At 41.5% G+C, this 26,056-nt stretch overlaps 1 protein-coding gene across 1 annotated transcript; it reads right to left on the minus strand.

Annotated features, from left to right (window-relative positions):
* On the minus strand, window positions 1-25,435 carry rgs8 (regulator of G protein signaling 8). Its single transcript, XM_024003705.2, has 6 exons — window positions 25,282-25,435; window positions 7,532-7,623; window positions 6,324-6,428; window positions 6,026-6,087; window positions 1,173-1,339; window positions 1-294 (listed from the first exon to the last, which is right to left on the minus strand). Exons 3-6 carry the CDS (start codon window positions 6,422-6,424, stop codon window positions 100-102), a joined length of 525 nt encoding a protein of 174 aa, XP_023859473.1. The 5' UTR covers window positions 6,425-6,428; window positions 7,532-7,623; window positions 25,282-25,435; the 3' UTR covers window positions 1-99.
* Between the last annotated feature and the right edge of the window lie 621 nt (window positions 25,436-26,056).

Here is a 26,056-nt window from a genome sequence, read left to right on the forward strand (position 1 = left end):
TTGCAACACCCGTGCCAATATATCCTCCAAACACTGGCTTCACGGCATTATCACTTAAGTGTGCGTATATGTATCTGCGGCTGCACATGTGTGTGTTCTTCAGACAGAGTTCCGTTGGCAGTGTGTGTACTGCGTTTTGAGTAAGTCCTGGTAGATCTTGGAGCGGAGGAATCGTGGGTAAGAGTCTTTCTCCATGAGGCTGTGGACCCTGGACTGGACCTCGTTCAGACTGGAAGGAGTGGGCTCCTCAAGGCTCTGTCTCGTCACCTCCCGTGTACGGAAGTCTATGTTTACCTACAGGGACCAAGGGAGTGCAAAATAAACATTAGATATCTGAATCATCTAAGTGTGTCAATGTTCTATGGAAGACAGTATCAAAATTACTTTTATTCCATATAATCAAAGTATGTGTATTCATGTATTCATGTGCATTTTTTATCTGACACATAGTAACTCCAGATTAAAAATAAACACAACCCTTAGCATTGATATTTAAAGTAACTGTCCAGGGAAAACTAACTTTTAAAAGTTCATATTCTGTTAACTAGGACAGAAATGATGTTGATGACTCATCCTATACTCGTTTTTGTGGCCAAAGCGTAAATTGGAGAGAAAAGAAAGTTAAAAAAAATGCTTGCTATTTCCTGATAGAACATGATGTCATGTTAGCTCATTGGCTGAGCTGGCCAATCAGCGGTCTACTCGCAGTTTGTTGATAGTATGACTATGTGTTAATAAGCAATTGCCTGCTAAAGTTACAGTTAGCGTTATGTTTAGAAAAAGGGGTAGTTAGTTAAAATGTTGCTGACAGTTATTGAACATTTACATTTGAGTCATTTAGTAAATGCTCTTATCCAGAGCGACTGCATATATTTTCATCATGGGAATTGAACCCACAATCGTGGTGTTACAAGTGCCATGTTCTACCAACTGAGCCATCTACTGAACATGTACAACAGCTGAACATCTACAAACCATCTACAAGCCATCTACTTGGGACTATTCCAATAAAGTGTTATCTACTTTATTACCATGTTTTGTAAGGAAAACTATTTTACTCATATTGAAATTAATTAGGTCATATTTCATAGAAATCTGGAAACACTGCACAGTCACATTAAAACAGACAAAATGCGTATTTTGCATCATTAGCTGGTTGATCCAACACAAACTTCTCTGGGAGCCTTGACATCGATAAACTCATTGTAGATCTTGTTGGCTTTGGTCACCAGTTTAGCAGGAGTCTTGATTTTTTTATATTCCTCGCAAGCCATCCAGAACTCAATGTTCTCATCGCTGAACTCCGTCTTGAGAAAAGCCCGGAAGGCAGCCAGGCCATCTACGACACAAAACATCCGTCAGCCAGTTAGAGGGGCTAATGGACAGCAAGTGTGTGTGTGTCTGTGCAAGAGAGAGAGAGTGTGTGTCTCTTTACAAAGATCTATATCGTATCCCAGCTCCTATTTCTGAACATGGGCCAGTGTTTTTGGAACTGATGTGTTTTTTTCCACAGAGAGCACCTGTGATGCACATAATAACAGGGTTGATTATCATGCATTGATATTGTCTGAGATGAGGAGTGTGCTTTCATTCTCAGCACATTAAACAGCCCTGCGACTAGAACACAAAAATGTGTCCCACAACCTTCCAAATAACTTTTTGTCTTCATCAATCAAAGATGAGATCAATTTGTCTGACATCAATGATAACATGGTGGGAGGTCTTGTTTTACAATCGGCCGTGTCTTGTTGACATGTTTTCTCCATCCTCCCTCACTTGCTATTTTCTCTTGCCTGTATTTGCTTAACATTTGCCCAGCAGGAGCAGCAGGAGAGTAGTTGATCAGGCCCAATCACCAACATTACACACTCTTACTAAACAATGGTTCTAGGAAGATCACCAGAAGGACACTGTGACTGCATGTAGCCTTGTCAACAGACATTGTTAAAAATAAAAATAGATCCCTGAGGCATTGAACCTTTCTTGAAGGAAGTTTTTCTCTCGCTGCTTTATTTTTAAATCAGCCTATTTAGGAATACTATATGATGTGTTAAAACTTCTTGTCAATAGGGGGCGCTATTTTCACTTTGGAAAAAATCGTGCCCAAATTAAACTGCCTCGTACTCTATTCTAGATCATACAATATGCATATTATTATTACTATTGGATAGAAAACACTCTCAAGTTTCTAAAACTGTTTGAATTATATCTGTGAGTAAAACAGAACTCATTTATGCAAGCAAAACTTCCATACAGGAAGTGAAAAATCTGAAAACGAGGCTCTGTTCCAGGGCTGCCTATTCAACTGGCTTATATTTATCGATATGCATGCACTTCATACGCCTGCCACTAGATGTCAACAGGCAGTGGAAGGTGGAATGGGGTGTCTAGCTTGATCTGAGGTCGAACAAGAGCTTTGGAGTGGCAGGTCAGGAATTTCCTTTCTCTACCTAGGCGCGAGAAGCACCTCCATATTGTCTTCTGATAAGTGTTCGGTATACACGGCTAATATCTCCGGCTCTGATTTTATTTGATACATGTGATAATAACATCGTAAAGTATGTTTTTTCAAACCGAGTTTTATCAGATTATTCAACGTTTATTGGGACTTTTGGAGTTTTCCGTTCTTTGCGTCGAGAGAAACTGGAACGTCATCAAGCTTGGCTAGCATTGTGGCGCGAATTCGACAGGAGAAAAGGACATTCTAAAAACAAACAACGATTTATTCTGGAAATGGACTCCTTGTACAAGATTCTGATGGAAGCTCAGCCAAAGTAAGAACAATTTATGATGTTATTTCGTATTTCTGTGGAAAATGTTATTTCTATTCTCCGCCGTTTTGGCGGGCGCTGTCTCGCAATAACGCAAGCTGTTTGTTATGGTAAAGTTATTTTTTTAAATCTAACACGGCGGTTGCATTAAGAACCAGTGTATCTTTCCATTTGCCATACAACAATTATTTTTTAGTAAAGTTTATGATGAGTTCTTTGGTCAGATTAGGTGAGTGTCCAAAATAGCTCCTGACATTCTGGGGGAAATGTTGCTACATTTTCACAATGTATAACCACGGTTTGCAGCTCTAAATATGCACATTTTCGAACAAAACATAAGTGTATTGTATAACCTGATGTTATAAGACTGTCATCTGATGAAGTTGTTCAAGGTCAGTGATTCATTTTTATATCTTTTGCTGGTTTTTGCGAATGCTAGCTATGCGGTGAATAAATGCGATTGTTGTGTTTGGCTATTGTGGTAAGCTAATATAATGCTAAATTGTGTTTTCGCTGTAAAACACTTAAAAATCGAAATATTGGCTGGATTCACAAGATGTTTATCTTTCATTTGCTGCACACCATGTATTTTTCATAAATGTTTATGATGAGTATTTAGAATATTTCACGTTGCTCTCTGTAATTATTCTGGCTGCTTTGGTGATATTTTTGATGGTAGCTGCAATGTAAAACTATGATTTATACCTCAAATATGCACATTTTCGAACAAAACATAAATTTATTGTATAACATGTTATAAGACTGTCATCTGATGAAGTTGTTTCTTGGTTAGTGACTAATTATATCTCTATTTGGTCGGTTTTGTGATAGCTACCTATGCGGTAGAAACATGGTGAAATATGCGGTTGAGTCTTTGGCTATTGTGGTTAGCTAATAGAAATACATATTTGTGTTTTAGCTGTTAAAAACATTTTAAAAATCGGAAATGATGGCTGGATTCACAAGATGTTTATCTTTCATTTGCTGTATTGGACTTGTGATTTCATGAAAATTATATTATATGATATCCCTGTCCCGTTAGGCTAGGCTATGCTAGTCAGCTTTTTTGATGAGGATGCTCCCGGATCCGGGATGGGTATTAAGTAAAGGTTAATGAAGCCAAGGCCTTCTAATGTTTGAATGTAGGTCAGTGTAAATTTCGAACCCTGAAATGATTTTCGATTTTCTTTAAATAATGCTTACATACACGTAAATGTTATAATTAAATATTGAAAAACATATACATGAATGTTGAATAGAGACTTATTTAGTTCAGCATAAAATGGACTCCCATAGAAATGAGAAGCAGTCACAAACCACATCATCACAGATAGGTAGCCTAAGGTACCCAGCCAGAAGCAAAGGGCAACCAGATAAATAGGATTAGCTGTGATACAAATGGGCTGTGGTTATATGATCGGCCGGGTGAATGTGATAACTGTGTTCTCCTGTTAGATCCAATAAGTGCTAAATCAGGAGGTGAGGACAGAGCCAATGTGGCCAAGGCATGGGAACAAATAGTACTGCTTCTGTTCCTCTTATGCGATTATAAAGTTGTGTGTGTGCGTGCGTCTTGATTCACTCCTTTTTGTTCAGTGAAGCCGGATACTAAAGTCTGTCTCTTTGTCCCCTTGTGTCTGAAGATAATATTTGTCATTTGAAGATAATATTTGCACCTGTACACACTGTACACAGCCCATCTGTAAATAGCCCACCCAACTACCTCATCCCCATATTGTTATTTGTTCTTTGCTCCTTTGCACCCCAGTATCTCTACTTGCACATTCATCTTCTACACATCTATCACTCCAGTGTTTAATTGCTAAATTGTAATTATTTTGCCACTATGGCTTATTTATTGCCTTACCTCCCTAATCTTACTACATTTGCACACACTGTATATAGACTTTTCTATTGTGTTATTGACTGTACATTTGTTTATCCCATGTGTAACTCTGTGTTGTTTGTGTCGCACTGCTTTGCTTTATCTTGGCCAGGTCACAGTTGTAAATGAGAACTTGTTCTCAACTGGCCTACCTGGTTAAATAAAGGTGAAATAAAGGTGAAATAAAAATATATATATTTTTAGGAACAAGTAGAACCAGAACCTAGAGTTTCAAGCAGCTAGATTCATAAGAAATTAGTTCACACCAATTTGTCTATGTTATACAAACTGCACCACCTGTTAAACAGTTGGCAGTGGGGTCTACAGTATACAGTATACTTTGCTTGATTAACTCATTACTGACAAATACTAACATGAGACATGCACACATGCAATGTTTATGCAAATGTACATTAACATTTAACAGTACCATATGACTTGATTTGTGTGTACATGTTTATATCTCTAGTTTGGACAACATATTATATAATTACTTTATTGACCTATTAGGCATCCTAACAAAGGAACAGCACAATAAGACAACAGAAAATGTAAGACATTTAGTTTGCTTTTCAGGAACACTGGAGGAACAAAGCCTGATATAATGATTATGAAGCCAGAATCAGTCAGAGGTTTAGAGGTCAACTTTTTCTAGTGCAAAACCTGCCCTGTGCATTGCACAGCACAACATCCAGGTTCTGGTTTTGGCAGGAACAACTAGTAATATTCAAAAGCAGCTAGGTGGTGTTCATTGATGAACTACAAAATCAAAACAAATATAATACAACTAAAGTCTTCTGTGCAATGTAATTTCCGACTCCCTGTGGAGAGCCTAGTTTTTACAGCTATTTCTGTGTGTACATGTGTGTGTGTGCACGTGAACATCTGCATATGTTTGCATGTGTGTATTTGCACGTGAACATGTGTTTGTATGTGTGTTATTGTGTAATCCACAGAGAAGGTCACAACCAAGAGAGTGTCTCATTGTGTGTTGTGGAGTCCTACACATAAATAACCAGACAGACAGGGGGTGTTAAATAAGAAGGGTTTAGCGGGAGAGAAATGGGCTGATTTGGGAAGACATCCTCAGATAGGGAACAGATAAACAATCCTCTTGTCAAAGGAAATACATAGGCAAGCATTTTGTCAAAGGGACAAACAGAAAGAGTACAGAATGGGACGGAGGAGAAAATGTAATCAGTACAGTTGCCTGGTTTGCTTCGAACAGTTCGCTAACAATGACATGGACTCCCAGTTGTTTTTTGCGGGGTTGGTTGATAAAAGGTGAAATATTTATATCTAACTCTAAAGAGAAGGATCGACTGTTACTTTTTAATATAAAAGGGACTATCAGTAAAATTTTACTTACACTTGTGCGATAGAAGAACATCGAAGGAATCTGCCCATCGAATGACCTCGTCTTTTGTCAGCCTGAAGGAAAGACGGAGATACTGAGACGTCTGTTTTTAAATGTGTATGCAAATATGCAGTTGAAGGTTTTCAACACACAGATATTCACAGTTTCAAAGGTTTGTTTTAAAAGACCCTACACCATCTATTGTGTAGTAGTCCTATTACATATCCCTAGTTTTGGGAGAAATAATATCTAAATACTATATGAATGGGAGAGTCTGGTACCATGCAATCGGATATAAAGGTCTACTTACTTTAGGCATCTGGTGGTCCTATCTTGGGCAGGGGGCAGGAACTCAGTGAAGTCGGTGTAGGAGTCAGACTTATTGGACAGGCAGGCTAGTCTGGTCTTCATGGTTCTGCTCAAATGACGGGAAGAATAGAATACAAGCATGTACAGTACATTTCTGAATATTGATCACATAACATCAAAACACATGATATCAGATGCAGATCACATTGATTGTCTTCTGATGTATACATTTCTCTTCACAGGTTCTTTCTACAGTAGCTAACTAAAGACTGGGCTATTTCCATGCACACATACAGCTTGCAGCTCTGAGCATAGTCTTCTCAGAAAGTGCTCGGATCCAACTGAGCTACACGGTTGTCCTGTGTGGCTCAGTTGGTAGAGCATGGTGCTTGCAACGCCAGGGTTGTGGGTGCAATTCACATGGGGGACCAGTAGGAAAATGTATGCACTCACTGCAGTAAATAGCTCTGGATAAAAGTGTCTGCTAATGGATTAACAGGTAACAATGTTAACCTCCTGCCTATAGGCAGTATGTTAATGCATCAGTCATGAGCAAGGCCATGGTCTTCAATCAGTGTATTGACCCTTCGAATGACTGCATAACAACATGGATTCAGATGTTGGAGGAGATGGAGAGCAGGTTCAGGATGTGCCTGATGAAGTTTGCTAAACATCACTTCACATTTGTTTAGTCTGCACCGACCTGATGACGCATGGTCATTTGCTTTCAAAATTGTTCTGCTTACTCTCTCACACTGCAGTACATATCACACAATCAATCTGATCAATGTTTTGTCTATGGTGTTCCATGCACTCCAGTTGTAGATATAATCAAAAAGTGATGTTTAATATCATGACCTATTGGCCAGCTGCTGTAGGATTAGACAGATCAGACATACTGATGGGTCTGATAAGAGTCATTGCTCTAAATGCCCAGATAGACATTTACAGCAGGTGTAGCTCCATATGGAGCAGGCAACATACCCATCAGCTAGCCACCAGAGAACATCCAATCTGGATAGTGAGCCACAAGCTTCTCTACCATGCATCTAGTCCCCCTGATAACACACAGACCAAACACACCAAGCACTGCAGTGAGTGCCTAATATGCTGGAATGGAATGAGTGGAATGAGTCCTCCCATCTGTAGTTAGTTACATAAGGGACACAATCTCCATCCCGCTGGTAGGTAAGCTGTTAGAGTACTCACTGTTGCTTTGCCTTTTGGTTTTGTTAGAATGGTCAGTCAAGCTTCAGTAATCCAAGGACTCCTCTAAGATCACTGGTGGTTGCTGGAGTTCTCTGTTGGAGAGAAATAAAGTCATGCATTTTTATAGTGAACAACAGCAAGGTAGTTAGTGTAATTACTACTCCCATTGGTGCTCATTGTCCTAATGCCAGATGCCACCTGAAGTCCCACCACAATATCAACAAACTGATTGGGTCCCTAAAGCTTATCTTATTCAATAAGCTTTATCCCTAAAGGACACTATTTTCCAAAACAATTTGTGGTTAAGATGTTTCAGTTGGATGGAGCATGGTGGTGCTAGCAACACTGGGGTTGTTGGTTTGATTCCTGCATGTGCCACGCATACTGAATACATGATGTGTAAACTCTAGGTCAATTTGGATGGAAGTGTCTGCAAAAATGTTCTATATTGCTGTATTTTAGAATCTATCTGAACAAACACTTCCTCTACAAACATTGATGGGTGTTGAAGGAGGCGTTATGGTGGATTGCTTTGCCGTCTGCTGTAATTGGGAACATTGCATGAAACGTACCACTCATGTTTCTAGAGAAAAGCACTTTACTGGAATTAATGGGCTTTCTTATCATGTACTCTTAAGATTCCACTCATAGATTCCATCTAGGCAGAGCTGATTTGTTATGATGCTCGGTGTGTGTTTATGTGTGTGGTGTGTTTGGCTGTGTGTTCGTTAGTCCTTGTGTGTGTGTGTGGTAACTTGATGAAATAGAAAAAGACTGGGTATACAGCACTTCCAGGAGTCTCTTGAGAAAAACACTTGTTATTTGCAATCAAAAACAACAACAGGGAGATGTGGAATTGATTTCTAAGCTTATCAAGCATTTCATTTTTTCATTTTTCTGAAGATGTTCTGATGACACTGATATATCTTCTACAATGTTTTGTTGCATTAGTCAGCCTAACACTGCAAATATTAACATATGGGCATATATAGTTTTAGGCATCAGTGATAAGATTTCATTGAAGTATGGAGGTCACATGATGAAACTACAGTATATAAAACCAAAGGATGTCACAAAGTGTGCATTTTGAACCCTTTTGAGACTAATGCCATTAATAGTTGCTAGTATTATGAGAAACAAATTATGCTCCACTGATTACTGTGTCGTAGATTTTTGAAGATAACTGCATACTAATCACCACAGATATATCACAAATATTAATGCATTTCAAGATACATATCTTTTCCAGGTATTCATCTTTTTGGAATATACGTCTGCTGATTGCAGGTTTCAAACCAGTCTGCAGTCTCTCTGCAGTGGAAAGCAGATCTGGGTTTTCCTGTTCTCTCTCTACTCTGCTTTGCAGTGGGCGGAATCTTTTTTCTCCAACATGGGGTGGGTACACGTGCCTGCCTGCCTGCCTGCCTGCCTGCCTGCCTGCAGAGCTATTTATAAAGTTCCCTGACAAATCAGTGTAGTCAGGGGGAAGCCACTTTATGTTTTATTCAGCCATGCAGCAACACAGACTCCTGGAGGGGCAGCTATAAAAAGGAGTCTGAATTTTAATGTGTCAGAAAAAATGGGGATGTCATGTTGCATCATGAATTTTGAACATGCCAACATTATCAATTCCGCTTCAAAGATGCCTGGTTGCTTTAAAGGGACCCTGAAAGTACTGTCTTAAAATTCCCTTTGATGTCGTTTTGGTGCATTGCGTTTTTTCGACTTTTCCTTTGCCCTAGTTTTCTTGTTCTTAGTATGGAGAATGTAGTTGGAGAGCAGATCCTGGTATGTCCATCTGTCAAGCAAACATCACTCTCAGCAGCCATTTGGCAATGAACATGTATCACTTCAAATCAATCTATTACTTGTTGAAAAAAATAACGCTGCACAGTATAAAACGCTGCATGAATAACAACACCCCTGAATTGATGCAAGCGGTGTCTCACCTTGTAGAGTTTCTCTCTGTCGCTACAGTACAGTATTTTCTATCCTAAATGTTGCATTAGAAATGAAGAAAGCATTTCTTGCAATAAATATCCCAGTGTGTTTATTAGTTAAAAAAATGGGAACACTGAAGAACTCTTTGTCCTTTTTTGCACCCCCACTTTTTACCAGAAAATGATCATGATCCATTGGGAAAATTGTAATTTTGAATTATTAGTGGTGTTTTCAGCTAGTCTGTATTAAAATAGATATGTACATTTTTTATATAGTATAATAGAAAAATTTATTTTGCACCACCGCCCCCGTCCTTTAACTTCTTATGGCTGCAGGGGCAGTATTGAGTAGCTTGAATGAAAAGGTGCCCAGAGGTGCCCAGAGTAAACTTCCTGCTCCTCAGTCCCAGTTGCTAATACATGCATATTATTATTAGTATTGGATAGAAACCACTTTGAAGTTTCTAAAACTGTTTGAATGATGTCTGTGAGTATAACAGAACTCATATGGCAGGCAAAAACCTGAGAAAAAAAATCCAACCAGGAAGTGGGAAATCTGAGGTTTGTAGGTTTTCAACTCATCGTCTATCGAATACACAGTGGGATATGGGTCAGTTTGCACTTCCTACGGCTTCCACTAGATGTCAACAGTCTGTAGAACTTTGTCTGATGCTTCTACTGTGAAGTGKGGCCGAAGGAGACGGGAATGAGTMAGGTCTRYCATGASCTGACCATGCTCTGACCATGCGCGTTCACATGAGAGGGAGCTCTGTTCCATCGCACTTCTGAAGACAATGGAATTCTCCGGTTGGAACATTATTGAAGATTTATGTTAAAAACATCCTAAAGATTGATTCAATATATCGTTTGACATGTTTCTACTGACTGTTACGGAACTTTTTGACATTTAGTCTGCTTTTAGTGAACGCGCTTCGTGACTTTGGATTTGTTTACCAAACACGCTAACAAAAGTAGCTATTTGCACATAAATGATGGACGTTACCGAACAAAACAAACATTTCTTGTGGAAGTGGGAGTCCTGGGAGTGCATTCCAATGAAGATCAGCAAAGGTAAGTGAAGATTTAAAACGCGTCAGGTGTCCTTTGATTAGTTCCTGCGCAGGAGAGATGTGGCTCAACATTTTCTTTCTCTGTAATATTGAACAGTTTACCGTCCGGTTGAAATATGATCGATTATGTATGTTAAAAACAACCAGAGGATTGATTATAAAAAACCTTTGACATGTTTCTACGAACATTACGGATACTTTTTGGAATTTTCGTCTGCCCTTCAGGACCGGAACGAGCTTGTGGTTTTCTGAAAGTAACGCGCAAAACAAATGGCGGTTTTTGGTTATAAAACTAATCTTTATCGAACAAAAATAACATTTATTGTGTAACTGGGAGTCTCGTGAGTGCAAACATCCGAAGATTATCAAAGGTGATAAGCGATTAATTTTATTGCTTTTCTGACTTTTGTGACCAAGCTAATTTAAGGCTAGCTGTTCTAGCAGTGATTGATACACTCACAAATGCTTGGATTGCTTTCGCTATAAAGCATATTTTCAAAATCTGACACGATAGGTGAATTAACAACAAGCTAAGCTGTGTTTTGGTATATTTCACTTGTGATTCCATGATTATAAATATTTTTAGTATTATTTTTGAATTTGGCGCGCTGCAATTCAGCGGTTGTTCACGAAAATGATCCCGTAAAAGGGTTCTGTGCGGCAAGAAGGAGAGTTGTATGGCATTGAAGCTCGTCTTGAGGTTAGTTAACACAGTGTCCAAAGAAGGGCCAGAAGTATACAGAGTGGTGTCGTCTGCGTAGAGTTGGATCAGTGAATCACCAGCAGCAAGAGCGACATCATTGATGTATACAGAGAAAAGAGTCGGCCTGAGGATTGAACCCTTTGGCACCCCCATAGAGACTGCCAGAAGAATGGACAACAAACCCTCCGATTTGACACACTGAACTCTGTCTGAGAAGTAGTTGGTGAACCAGACGAGGCAGTCATTTGAGAAACCAAGGCTGTTGAGTCTGCCGATGAGGATGTGGTGATTGACAGAGTCGAAAGCCTTGGCCAGGTCGATGAATACGGCTGCACAGTATTGTCTCTTATCGATGGTGGTTATGATATTGTTTAGGACCTTGAGCGTGGCTGAGGTGCACCCATGACCAGCTCGAAAACCAGATTGCATAGCGGAAAAGGTATGGTGGGATTCGAAATGGTCGGTGATCTGTTTGTTAACTTGATCTGTTTGTAGACTTGGCTTTCGAAGACCTTAGAAAGGCAGGGTAGAATAGATATAGGTCTGTAGCCATTTGAGTCTAGAGTGTCTCCCCCTTTGAAGAGGGGGATGACTGCGGCAGCTTTCCAATCTTTGGGGATCTCCGATGATACGAAAGAGAGGTTGAACAGGCTAGTAATAGGGGTTGCAACAATTTCAGAGGATAATTTTAGAAAAAGAGAGCTCCGTAGCCTTCCAAAGGTTGCACCTTAGCAGAAAACTGCATGTCTATCACGGATCAGGCTAAGACCCAGATGCAGACACAGGAGGCGGATAATACGAGTCTCAGAGTTTAGAACAGTACAAGGGGCAGGCAATCGGTAGGTCAATGCAGGCAAAGAGTCGTAATCCAAATCAGAGTCAGGCAGGTACAGGACGGCAGGCAGGATCAGGGTCAGGACAGGCAGAAAGGTCAGAATTGAGAAGACTAGTAAACACTAGACCACAGGAAACACAGGAACACGCTGGTAGGACCTGACTGGACAAGACAAACTGGCAACAGACAAACAGAAAACACAGGTACAAATACACATGAGGTACTGGGAGACATCTGGTGGGGGTTGGACACAATCACAAGACAGGTGAAACAGATCAGGGTGTGACAGTAACCCACCCTCCCTCTAGGGGGGCCACCTGGCATCCTTCCCTGGGACAAGCCTGGTTGACCTGGGTGTCGACGGTGGAAGACTGCCATGAGTGCTTGGTCCAGGATATTCCTGGTTGGGACACAACACCTTTCCTCCGGGCCATAACCCTCCCAGTCAACCTGTTACATCTGCTCCTGCCACGCCCTCTACTTCTCATCATGGACCTCCCTAACCTGCCACCAGTCCCCCAGTGCTCTCTCTCCCTCTCTCTCTGTGTGTTTGTGATTGTGTGAGGGGAGACAGGTGTGCTAGAAGCAGAGCAGATTCCCACCAGCTGCAACCTGTTCCATAGTCAAGAACCCTACAAATACTCAGCCCTACCACTTCCACGCTGCCAAATCGTAGCCTACTCAGTCAGTCTGCATTTCTCGCTGTTTGTGCCTGCATAGATCATGTTGTGCTTGTTTTCCCTAGCCTCACGCTGCTTTTTCTCTCCACTACAGTCCCGTCTGCTCTGACTCTGGTACCTGTCCCCAGTCTCCTCAGTCCTGCTTTCCTGCCCTGGATCCCTGCACTACTGCTTCATTGGATTCTGCTCCAGACCTGCTTACTTGGTTCCTAATCACCTTGCCCCCAGCCTCAGCCTCAATCCGGTTTCCCTACTACCCGCCCAAGATTTCCCTGGACTGCACCCCATCTCCTCTCCCACTTTTCAATAAATACATTGGAATACTCTCTATTCCCCAGATGATTGCAGTCACATGACAAGAAGTAGGGAGGATGGTCTCGGGGTCTGATGGTGTAGTAGCAGGGCTGTATAGATGTGAGAGTGCGTCAGGCTTCACATTCTTGGATTCTTGGCGGTAGGAGATAGTGAAATGGAAATGAGTGAATAACAGGGCACATCTTTGCTGAGTTGAGGCGCTTGGCGGTGCGGAGATATTCCAGGTTCTTACGGTCCGTCCACACAAAGAATGGATGTCCCGCCCCTTTTACTTCTTGATTCCCACGTCATAGTTCCTCTCAGCGGGGTTAAAACAATGGGAAAGGAAGGCGCAGTGATGCAGCTTCTGCAGCCCCCACTCTGATGTCCGAGGCGTCGACCTCCACCGCGAACTGACGGGATGGGTCCGGATGGATTAAGATGGACGCTGTAGTGAATCGCTGCTTGAGGTCTGAGAATGCCTGGTCATCTGCTGGAGACCATATGAACATAACCTTGGGAGAGGTGAGTGCAGAGAGCAGGGAAGCAAGGGTGCTTTAACCCAGGACAAAACAACGGTAGAAATGAGCAAACCTCAGGAAACGTTGCAGCTGCACTCTGGATGTGGGTTGAGGTCAATCCACCACCGCTATCACCTTGTCAGGGTCCATCTGAATATTCTCTGCAGCGATGACGTATCCTAGGAAGGAGATGGTGGAGTGATGGAACTCACATTTCTCCTCTTTCACAAAAAGCTGGTTCTCCAGGATACGCTGGAGGACCTGTCGGACATGGAGGACATGCTCTTGAGCTGACTGGGAATAAATGAAGATGTCATCGAGGTAGACAAACACAAATCGGATAAATATATCACCGAACACATCATTGACCAGGGCCTGGAACAGTCCGAATGGCATCACCATGGACATCGTAGTGCCTGCTAGCCGTATTAAAGGCTGTCTTCCACTTGTCTCCTTCCCATATCCGAACCAAATGGTTGGTGTTCCGAAGGTCCAACTTGGAGAAGATGACCGCCCCCTGGAGAGGCTCGAAAGCCAAAGAGATGAGTGGTAACGGGTAACGGTTTTTAACCTTAATGTCATTAAGACCCCGGTAGTCGATACACGGATGCATGGTTTTGTCCTGGGGGAGGCAGATTTCCACATGATCCCTGCTGCGAGAGAGTCCTCAATGTGCCCTTCCATTGCTTTGGTCTCCGGACCCAACGGAATGAAGTCGCCCCAGAGGCGCTACGGTGACCAGTAGAAGGTCGATAGCACAGTCGTAGCACGGTCGATGTGGAGGAAGAGATGTGACACGGGCAGAGTTGAAAATCTCCCTAAGTCTTGGTACTCTGCGGGAAAGGCGGAGAGATCTGAGACTTTACCCAAGCTTGCAGGAAGACGTCCTGGGGCAGGCTTCGCCGACTTCAGACAATGTGCATGGCAAAATGGACTCCAAACCATGATGGAACCCGTAGCCCAGTCGATTAGGGGGTTGTGCCTTTAGAGCTATGAAAACCCCAAAACCATGGGTACATGAGGAGAATCCAGGAGCAGAAACTGCATAGACTCACTGTGGTTGTCTGACACTCGCAGGTTGATAGGAACAGTATTGTGGGTGACTGCCAATAGAGCGCCCATCCAGCGCTCTGATGTCCATCGGGATGGAAAGGGGTTGAGTGGAGATGCCCAGCTCCGACACCAGGGTAGTGTCTATAAAGCTCCCGTGAGCACCCGGATGGATTTGGACTGGTCTCCCCATAAGAGGGTAGCATAGAGGGGCTTTCGAGTAGTGAGCGATTGGAAAATCCCCATCATTGTGTCAGTCCTGCTTCCCTGCCCCGGACCCCTGCTCTACTGCATCCTTGGATTCCACTCCGGACATGCTTACCCTGCCCCTACTCCCCTTTCCCCAGCCTCAGCCTCAGCCTCAGTTCCTGATTCCCTGCTACCCGCCCGAGCTTCCCCTGGCATGTACCCCATCCCCCCCACTATTCAATAAATGCCTTAGTTACCTTATCTCTGTCTCCAAGGTCTGAGTCTGCACTTGGGTTTACCTGCTCCGCCAAGCGTGACATTACGAGCAGTCTCTCTCGGACAATGGAGAATTTAACACTTTTCGTACTTCTGCCACAAACTCCTCCAGACTGAGGTAAACGGTGGACTGTTGCTCCCACACCACCGTAGCCCAGGCGAGTGCCCTCTCAGACATCAGCGTTATCAGGTATGCTATCTTCGCATAGCTGTGTCTCTGATCAAATGAAAAAGCACAGGATATTTGAGTCTTGATTAAACAGCTCTGCTAAGCCATTTCTAACCTTGTTGCACATATATGTATGCTGCTAAGACAAGTTCATTTTAAACATTGTCATGGTGACAGCGCTTCAAACAACAGCGTCAAATAAAGTCAATGTTGGAGGAAAAGCAGAACGGTCAATTAATATGCTTGCTGAGATAACACTTTTGCTTTCCTCATAGTTTTTATTATTAGTCTGTTTCTTCACGATTTGTTGTCAAATACGTAACCTACTCACTGTGGTTGCTGTTCAAAAGGTTACTATTAAACAGAATGACCATTTTATTGTCTCTCATCTTAAAAAGGCTAGATTCTCAAGGTAGACTTACAGTAGAATATTTGTTCAAAATGTGTGGTGTTAAAAACCAAAACGCAATTACATTATGTATGCAGTGCTGTTCTTTGTTCTATTCATCAAATTAGGCCTACATAATAAAAAAAATATGCAGGCTGTATATGAGTAGCTTGCACATTTTCTGGGGTATGAAGTAACCTTTGAAATAAATTGTTGGAGACACCTACTCCAAGCCAAACTATTCAACTATGACCCATATTAACAGAGCTACATTTTATTCTTTCTATTGCAGATTCAGGGCCTTAATTTATACAGTGCGTTTGGAAAGTATTTAGACCTCTTGATTTTTTCCACGTTTTGATACTTGATAGCATTATTCTAAAAGTGTTTCCTCATCAATCTATACACAATGCCCCATAATGAAAACTCGAAAAAACCTTTTGAAAACTTTTTTTCAAATGTACATTTTTTATTTTTATTGAAAAACTTGATTTACATAAGTATTCATACCCTTTGCTATCAGACTCAAAATTGAGCTCAGGTGGATCCAGTTTCCATTGATCATCCTTGAGATGTCCGACCAATCGGATTCCACGCTTCAAGATTGCTTCGATCACGTGGACTGGGATATGTTCCACATAGCATCGGACAATAACATTGATGAATACGCTGATTCGGTGAGCTAGTTTATTAGCAAGTGCATCGGTGATGTTGTACTCACAGCGTCTATTAAAACGTTCCCCAACCAGAAACCGTGGATTGATGGCAGCATTCGCGCGAAACTGAAAGCGCAAACCACTGCTTTGAATCAGGGCAAGGTGACCGGAAACATGACCGAATACAAACAGTGTAGCTACTCCCTCCGCAAGGCAATCAAACAAGCTAAGCGTCAGTATAGAGACAAAGTAGAGTCGCAATTCAACGGCTCAGACACGAGAGGTATGTGGCAGGGTCTACAGTCAATCACGGACTACAAAGGAAAATCTGTCCAGTCGTGGACCACGATGTCTTGCTCCCAGTCAAACTAAACAACTTCTTTGCTCGCTTTGAGGACAATACAGTGCCACTGACACGGCCCGCTACCAAAACCTGCGGGCTTTCCTTCACTGCAGCTAACATGAGTAAAACATTTGAATGTGTTAACCCTCGCAAGGCTGCCGGACCAGACGGCATCCCCAGCCGTGTCCTCAGAGCATGCACAGACCAGCTGGCTGGTGTGTTTACGGACATATTCAATCAATCCTTATCCCAGTCTGCTGTTCCCACATGCTTTAAGAGGGGCACCATTGTTCCTGTTCCCAAGAAAGCCAAGGTAACTGAGCTAAATGACTATCGCCCCGTAGCACTCACTTCCGTCATCATGAAGTGCTTTGAGAGACTAGTCAAGGATCATATCACCTCCACCCTACCTGACACCCTAGACCTAGACCCACTCCAATTTGCTTATTGCCCCAATAGGTCCACAGACAACGCAATCGCAATCACACTGCACACTGCCCTAACACATCTGGACAAGAGGAATACCTATGTAAGAATGCTGTTCATCGACTACAGCTCAGCATTTAACACCATAGTACCCTCCAAACTGGTCATTAACTTCTTTGGGATAGGTGGGACGGTAGCGTCTCAACATCTGGTGAAATGGCAGAGCACCAAATTCAAATTAAATTACTATAAATGTTAAACTTTCATGATATCACAAGTGCAATACATCAAAATAAAGCTTAACTTGTTGTTAATCCAGCCAAAATGTCAGATTTCAAAAAGGCTTTACGGCGAAAGCAAACCATGCGATTATCTGAGGACAGCGTCCAGCACACAAATGCATAACAAATCATTTTCAACCAGGGAGTTGCGACACGAAAGTCAGAAATAGCGATATAATATATACTTTACCTTTGAAGATCTTCTTCTGTTGGCAGTCCAAAAGGTCTCAGTTTCATTACAGATGGTCCTTTTGTTCGATAAATTCCTTCTTTATATCCATAAAAACTCAGTTTAGCTGGCGCGCTTCAGTCAGTAATTCATTTGGTTTCCCTCTGTCAAACTGCATACAATATGAATCCCAAATGTTACCAATAAACTTATCCAAACAAGTCAATCAACATTTATAATCAATCCTTAGGTACCGTAATACGCAAATAAATAATAACATTTAAGACAGAGAATCATTATTGTCTTTACCGGAGATTAACAAAAAGAACGCGCTCTCACGGCAATGCGCTTGGAAACACTACAGCCAAAATGGTAGCCACTTGGAAAACTACAACTTCTCCCTAATTTTTCCAAAAAACAGCCTGAAACTCTTTCTAAAGACTGTTGACATCTAGTGGCCCAGCCAGAGCCCGGACTTGAACCCGATCGAACATCTCTGGAGAGATCTGAAATTAGCTGTGAAGTGACTCTCCCCATCCAACCTGACAGAGCTTGAGAGGATCTGCAGAGAAGAATGGGAGAAACTCCACTAATACAGGTGTGCTAAGCTTGTAGCGTCATAACCAAGAAGACCTGAGGCTGTAAAAGCTGCCAAAGGTGTTTCAACAAAGTACTGAGTAAATATTATTGCGACCCTGGTGGCACAAAATCATCAAAGGTCTGACTTCACGGAGATGCTTGGGAATATGGTCACAACGGGGGATATGTGTGGATGTTTCAGGCGAAGGGGGTATATCTGATCTCCATCACCTAGGACGTGACAATGGTTAATCAAATCTCCTCAGTTGTGCAGGCCTTCTCCTACAGCTGAAACTCTATTTGCATTTGTAAATCAAGCCCTTTCTTGAGTTGGGCTCTGGGATGGTGCAACTGTTGAGAATCTGAGTCTATGGTTGTTTCAGGGGAAAGGGGTTGAGTGTGTATGAGTGTATGAGTGTTTGTGTGTGTGTGTGTGTGTTTGTGTGTGTGTGTATCCCACAACTGTTGCGGGGTTGTATAATATGTTAGGGACAATATAGAATGAAAAACAATAATTGTTTTCTAAAATAATAATTGCTCCCATAATGTAATTTTGGTAATGGCAATACCGGTAAGAGGTAACAATACTTTGCATAAACTGCCTACATTATTACAAATGTGAATTTCTAATTATGTAAATTAAGATAAACAGGATAAAAAAAACATATATATATATTAATAGCTATATACTGTATAATACAAATCGAGGTGAGCGCGATGGAAATGCTTTTGACGATTGATCTGCTTCTGTTCTGTGGGTGGCATTGTTCAAAGCTCTATCACGGGAAAGGGTAGCTACTTTGAAGAATTTTGGTTACTACATGATTCCATATATGTTATTTCATAGTTTTGATGTCTTCACTATTATTCTACAATGTAGAAAATAGTTAAAATAAGGAAAAACCATTGAATGAGTAAGTGCGTCCAAACTTTTGACTCGTACTGTAGCTGCCACATTTGATMATGGTAATGCTTAATTAATAATACATTAGCAATATTATTTTTATGTGAACATTGTTTAAAGATAAATCAAAGTTCACTTTTGTAATTTTACAACATTATTGTAAACGCATTATTTGTGGCAGAAAGAAGATGTAAACTTAATGTGCAAATTCACAATGTTTTTTACTTAAAAATCCTTATTGGGTAAAACAATATTATTCCTTTCATTGTCATATGTTATCCTGGCCACATTCTTAAAAATTTGACCTGTCAAGCTATCACTGTGGATGGGATTGTCAGGGGAGGAGCAGGCTATTTGTGAGAGTCACAGTTGGTAGGGTTTCAGATTTTTCAGGAAAGGGAGGAGATTAGTAATCTAGTCATTAAAACACATTTTGTAATGTAATTTATCATGGAAAAATCTAAGAAAAATTATTGTGCTCTGGTCATGAGTATGACCGACCGGCTCGATTCTGTGTTACGTAGCAAAATTKTAAATGTTTTTTATTTTTACATTGGATAAAAGTAGAGACTCAGAGCTAGACAATTCTGTATCATATACTACAGTTGAGGAACAATGGCAAAGTAATTCTGCTTTGAAAGTTGGAAAACTTGTAACCTCACTTTTGAGAAAATGGCCCTTGATTTTTTTGGTACACCTACTGGAGAGCTCTTCTTTGTCTACATCCATTCAGCATCGTTCACACCCTCATAAGCTTTAGCCCCACTGATCTCTTTAAGGATTCACATGTAAGGCCAGGCTGGTTTATATTACGGGTGTGTTCATAAATTTAGTCTGAAGTGCCAGAATGTGCTCTGGGTGTTCATAAACTCAGTGTTGTCAGATTTTCAGTTCATAAAGACAGAGCGTTTCTCTCTTGGAGCATTCAGAGTGCACACTGGATGCGCTGGCCGAGGAGTAGGTTTTATCTGAGCGTTTTGACCTAACAACAGCAGTCAAGCACCTAAGCTAACTGGCTAACGTTGGCTAGCTTGCTAGCTATTTCCAGACACAAATGAGAGAACAGCTCACTCTGACCATTTTACTCGCCTTAGCAGAGCTGGTTATGCTGCTTTTATGTTATCCAGATTGTTGGTGACTGCAACTGTGCTGCTGGCAACAATTTAATTACTATTTCTTGCCAACGTTTACTGGCACAGGTATTGAGCATTCATAAATTCATCAGTTATTCTGGCACWGTCAGATGAGAGTGATCTGAAATCGGAGTAGATAGCCGGAGCAAATTTACCAGCTACATCTATCGATGGTTGTCGCAGTGACATCATGAACATTCGACTGAAATGTTTACTTGCATAGTGTCTTTTGTTTAGACATGTAGCAAGTTAGCGAAACAATGAACCATAATCCCAACGCATAGCGTTTACCACACTGCATGAATCTGCAGGTAGCTAACCAACCAGGTTCAATGTTAGCTAGCTAACATTAGGCTATAACTAGCAATGCAAATGGCTCTGAGATACGAATAATATTACTACACAGATCATACATGGAACATTAGCTAGCTAGCATTTTAACTTGAAAGGAAACAACTTTCTGACAAAATTAGAAACGTGTAATATCTGAAAATGTAGCTAACTAGACTGGATGGATGCTTCTCCCTCTCTGTCATGGATGCCATTGTTGCCCTTAGTTTGAAGATGTAATCTGGAGACAGATGTTTTATACAACAGCCTTCTGTGCGTTCTCTTTTCGACTCTGTTTGTATATTTGCAATCACACGCCAGAATTTTCTCAATCTACTTAGCTATCATACTCTAATTCCACTGATTTCAAAACTCGGTCCTCCAGAAAGTGGAGAGCAAAACGTATGTAGTTCTACCAAGTGATATCTTTCAAAAAAGCCTCGTTAGAAAGGATTACCTACATGGCAGACCAAGCCGAACTCATCTCTCGGCATGTCCAGCCCACAAATTTTCTCAGCCATCATGGCTAGCTTGAATGTTGCTGCCTTTTTCCGAGGCAAACACAACTACGGTTGTAATTGAACAATTTTATTGGTATTTACAAATGGCATACAAGTTTGTTATTAAGGCACATGAAAGTTCACATGTTCCAGAAGGCATTTCTGCGTGGTGGCTCTCCTGTGAAGTAGGACGCCGCGACATACGCATAGTTTCCTGAAAGGAGTCACAAATATGGATTCCCCCAAGAATTGCAGGAAATGCATTTTTTTTTTAATCCCCTGGACCCCCCCTTTTGCATCTCCACTTTCAGACAAAATCAGATGCCCATGTCTGTGTGTGTGTGTGTGCACTTGCACCTGCATGCATTTGGCTACCCTCTATGTCCCTGTCTGAAAGAAAAGTGCCTCCTGCGGAAGCCGTGCTGCCCACAGACAGTGTGTCAGGCCATCTGATGTGTAGCCTCCGGCGGGAGGGCTGTTTGGGTTATTTCTGGTCTTACAGACCTATGCTGCTCTCCTTTCTCTGTTTCAGCCTGGGGACTGTCTGTCTGTCTGATGTCCACTGTGTCTCTGAGGGGAAAACTTGACTCCGCTTGAACTGATTCCATCGCTCTCCCTGTACCCCTCTCCATCTCTCCCTCCATCACTCTCTCCATTAGTATTTTCCTCTTTCTCCATCCCTTCCTCCCTGCCCCTCTCTATCTCTTCTTCCCTCACTGTTTGTTTACATGTAGCCACTGCCAACAGCTACCCTCCAACATTGTTATGTGGACCTCCAGCTATCATGATTTTATCCACAGAGGCATTGACCTTACCCGCTCAGGTAAAAATAGCCCTGTTGTCTGTTCTGCAGCTAGCAGTCTCACTGATGTCCTTGCCTTGTTACGCCAGCTTAGCACTTAGCCTACACTTGTTATCTAAACACTCTCATAGAGTAGGCTTAATCCTGATGAACACATCAGCCCTGATTTATGGCTCATCTAGAGAGGCGTGGGGTAAAGCCAGGACAGAAGCCTCTCAGTCTCAGCTCATCAAACTAATACAGTCTATCTATTTTTACTCTTAGCTCTCTTCAGGTACATCGATGTACAGTCCTGTTAATGTCACTTTGTTCCCCAAAGTGGTAGTTTGCTTCTGCTTGATTTTAATAGTTACTGCTGCCCAGTAGGCTACAATAGACTCTAAGGCACTCTAAACCAGGACAAATAAGAATGAGTAAGACACACACGCATGCACACATGCATGTGCACCTGCACATCTCTTGCTAGCACGCACACACACACACACACACACGCACACATGGAGGTGGAAGTTGAGGATTGAGGCATAAGACACAAGATTTGTGATGACCCTGAGATTGGCCATACCCATCCAGCCCTGAGTGATGAGGATATTACTATTTAAAGTAAATAGATGCACAGAGTGGTCACGGTAATTGGGACATTCTGCAGAGCATCAGATAATTACATGTTAAGCTTTTGTTTTTGTCTCTGTTTTAGAATCATTGTATGTTTTACAACAAAACTTGTTAAGCATTTTAGCACATCAAAAATATATACTGAACAAAAATATAAATGCAACATGCAACAATTTCAACGATTTTAATGAGTTACATTTCATATAAGGAAATCAGTYAATTGAAATAAATAAATTAGGCCCTAATCAATTGATTTCATATTACTGGCGCAGCCACTAGGGAGCCAGGCCCAGCCAATCAGAATGAGTTTTTCCCCACAAAAGGGCATTATTACAGACAGAAATAATCCTCAGTTTCACCAGCTGTCCGGGTAGCTGGTCTCAGAAGATCCCGCAGGTGAAGAAGCCGGATGTGGAGGTCCTGGGCTGGCGTGGTTACACTTGGTCTGCGGTTTTGAAGTCAGATGGACGTACTGCCAAATTCTCTAAAATGACGTTGGAGGCGGCTTATGGTAGAGAAATTACATAAAATTCTCTGTCAACAGCTCGTGTGGACATTCCTGCAGTCAGCATGCCAAATGCACGCTCGCTTAACACTTGAGACATCCGTGGCATTGTGTTTTGCGACAAAACGGCACATTTTAGAGTGGCTTTTTATTGTCCCCAGCACAAGGTGTACCTGTGTAATGATCATGCTTTTTAATCAGCTTCTTGATATGCCACACCTGTCAGGTGGATGGATTATCTTGGAAAAGGAGAAATACTCACTAACAGGGATGTAAACTAATTTGTGCACAACATTTGAGGGAATTTATTTTGTGCAACTGAACATTTCTGAGATCTTATATTTCAGCTCATGAAATATGGGACCAACACTTTACAAGTTGCTTTTATATCTTTGTTCAGTGTATGTATGCGTTTTGGGGTCTGGATTCATGCTCTATGTGGTGATAATAACCACTAGTATAATGATTATCAAGTTTATGATTACAAGTCGGACCATTGCTCTTCTGTTGGTATTTTGATATTTTGTCTGCAGAGTCAGGAATGTTGCTCTTAATCCTGACTTTAGCTTTTTATGTAATCAATTTATTTGAGGGATTAGGTTTGCAGACCACTCCATCCAGAAAGTATACATTTGACAGCTCATTATGTTTAAAACTTTCACAGTTGCTAACCATCTGTAGGGTCAGTTGTTTTAAAAGTATTGTAGCTGTATCTATGTTTAGGCAGCTGTTTGCTCTTTTAAACCCATCCTGTTCACAGTTTGAATGTAGACTTTCATATAGTGTTTCTGTGTTGAGAGTGGCCACACAGAATCTCTGTTGGATTAGTGGCAGGTGCTTGTGTGAGATATGCAGGAGAGGGAGGAGTACTGAGATAAGGGAAGAGGGAGGAATGGAGAGATGGAAGAGAGGGAGGGAAGAATAGAGGGAGAGATGTTGATTCTCTCTATACACAAGGATGAGACAGTTAGGTCCATAATTATTGCCACCCTTGATAAAGTTGAGCAAAAATAGACTGTGTAAAATAAATAAATCATATATTGAGCTACATTATTGTATGCTCAGAAATGCGGAAATGTATATTATTTCATACTAATACAATTGCTCTGCGAAAGAGCTAATGTTTAACAAGTAATTACAAAAAAAAAAAAAGATATGGGTAAAAATTATTATCACCACTGTTTTTAATTCTATTGCGCTCTAAAACTCAACTCTGGACCTTGAAGCCATTTCCCCTGCATTTTATTCATTGTTCCCCTCTAATCAGGGACTGATTTATACCTGGGACACCAGGTGGGTGCCTTTTTCTGAAATATTTCATGAAATTGGAGAACATGTTGGGTGGGATCATAGACCGTTCCTCCATGCAGAATGTTTCCAGATATGGAAATGGGGTTCAATTCCRGAGACTGAAATGGCCATTGAAAAATGTCAGTTTTGTGGTCAACTAACCATTTCAATGTGGATTTTGCTTAGTGCATGGAGTTATTCTCTTACTGAAAGATCCACATCATTTTGACCCCTATCTTTTTAATATATATTTTTAATGATTTAAACATCTCTTTCTCTGAGCAATTGCATTAGTATATAAAGTCATATCAATTAGCATTTTTTTTGCATGCAACATAGCTCAGTATTTGTAATATTAGTTTCATGCAGTCATTTTGGCATCTTTATCAACATAGCCAAAAATTATTGACCTAACTGTAGATGCTTGTGTAAGAAACTGAAAGGGAGAGGGATACCTATTGAGTGAGAGACAAGAGAAGGGAGGAAGTAGAAGAAAAATAAATAGGAAGGAAGGGTTGCTTTGACTTTCTGAAAAATCTGAGGGAGAGAGGGGGAGAGAGAGAGAGAGGGTGAGAGGGAGTGCGAGAGGGAGGGAGAGAGAGAGAGAGAGAGCGAGAGAGCGAGCGAGAGAGAGAGGTGTGAAACATGTAGGTGGGATGTGTGGGTGCTTCAAAGCCGCCCCTCTCCATCTGTGACCTCATCTGTTTTGACATTTTCACAGGTCGCCAATGCAGCACACACACACACACAGCACACAACACACACACACACACACACACACACACACACACACATTTCAAAACTTGTAAACAATGCACTGCTGTAGTAAATCAATTACCAATATTACCTAACTATATTTGGAGTAGCAAACACACTTATGTCTCTAACAGTGTGTCTTTTCCAGATGATGACAGTTGCCTGTTCTGTAAACAAATAGTCTCCATCTTTTATATTCTGATGTCAGTCAAGATCAGACAGACATACAGTACATTAAAACAGCAGATGTACATAACGGCAGCCTGCCTCCCATCCCTTATCCATAGTGGACTTACTTACGTAATGAAACTATATACTAGCCAGATGAATATGGATGATGCTTTACCTTAGCCCTGTTGTGTATGAGATGAGCGCAGGTGGACACTCTCTCTCTCTACCTCCCCAGCGTACGTTTGAGAAGAATAAGCCGATGTTCATCCAACGTTGGTGTGTGTGTGACTGTGTGTGTGTAGATGTCTGCGATGGCACTCCTCTTGAGTGGCGATATCTCTGCTGTTACTGTTACAGTTGCAGTGATGAGTAGGAGGCTAGGAGCCACACAGCATGCTCATCGGTTAGAAAACGTTGGAGAAAGAGAAACAGAGACGGGCATAGGGAGAGGGGAATATGGAGAAAGGGAGAAACAGAGGGAGGGAGAGGTAGAGAACGCTGTAAATGCTCAGAGAATTMTCTGAGGACAAGCCAAGCTTAAGCAGAGTAGTTGCTTAAACAATATATGGGCAAAAATACAGTGTATAGAAATATACAGTTGTACACAGGGGCTGTATAGAAATACTGTTCTGGACAGAGAATGTTGAGACATTTTCGGGATAACCACTGAGGTGAGGTAGGACAGAAATGTTATTCAGCTGATAAAAAAGAATAATGATGCTGGCAGATGGACTAAWGCCTTCCTTTCATCCACCTCTCTCTTAGAGGAGGGAGAGGTGAGGAGGGAGAAGCAAGGAAGGAGAGGGAGAGGATAGGAGAGGAGAGATATGAATTTGATATCTTTCAGCAGAGGGAGATATACACAGCAAGGATGTGACCACTGTGCTGCTTCCACATCAAGAAAACCTCCCCCTGAATATCTAATAAATAAGATATTACGCTGACACACA

This window comes from Salvelinus sp. IW2-2015, linkage group LG16 (assembly GCF_002910315.2).
Source record: "Salvelinus sp. IW2-2015 linkage group LG16, ASM291031v2, whole genome shotgun sequence".
Lineage (NCBI taxonomy): Eukaryota > Metazoa > Chordata > Actinopteri > Salmoniformes > Salmonidae > Salvelinus > Salvelinus sp. IW2-2015.

Bases quoted from the DNA above. Each gene is read 5' to 3' on its own strand.
- rgs8 (XM_024003705.2), bottom strand. From the start codon at position 6,424: ATGAAGACCAGACTAGCCTGCCTGTCCAATAAGTCTGACTCCTACACC. The intron at 6,088-6,323 runs GTAAGTAGACCT...TCTTTCCTTCAG, and splicing joins AGGACCACCAGATGCCTAAA to GCTGACAAAAGACGAGGTCA. The intron at 295-1,172 runs GTTTGTGTTGGA...TGGTCCCTGTAG, and splicing joins ATGTCAAGGCTCCCAGAGAA to GTAAACATAGACTTCCGTAC.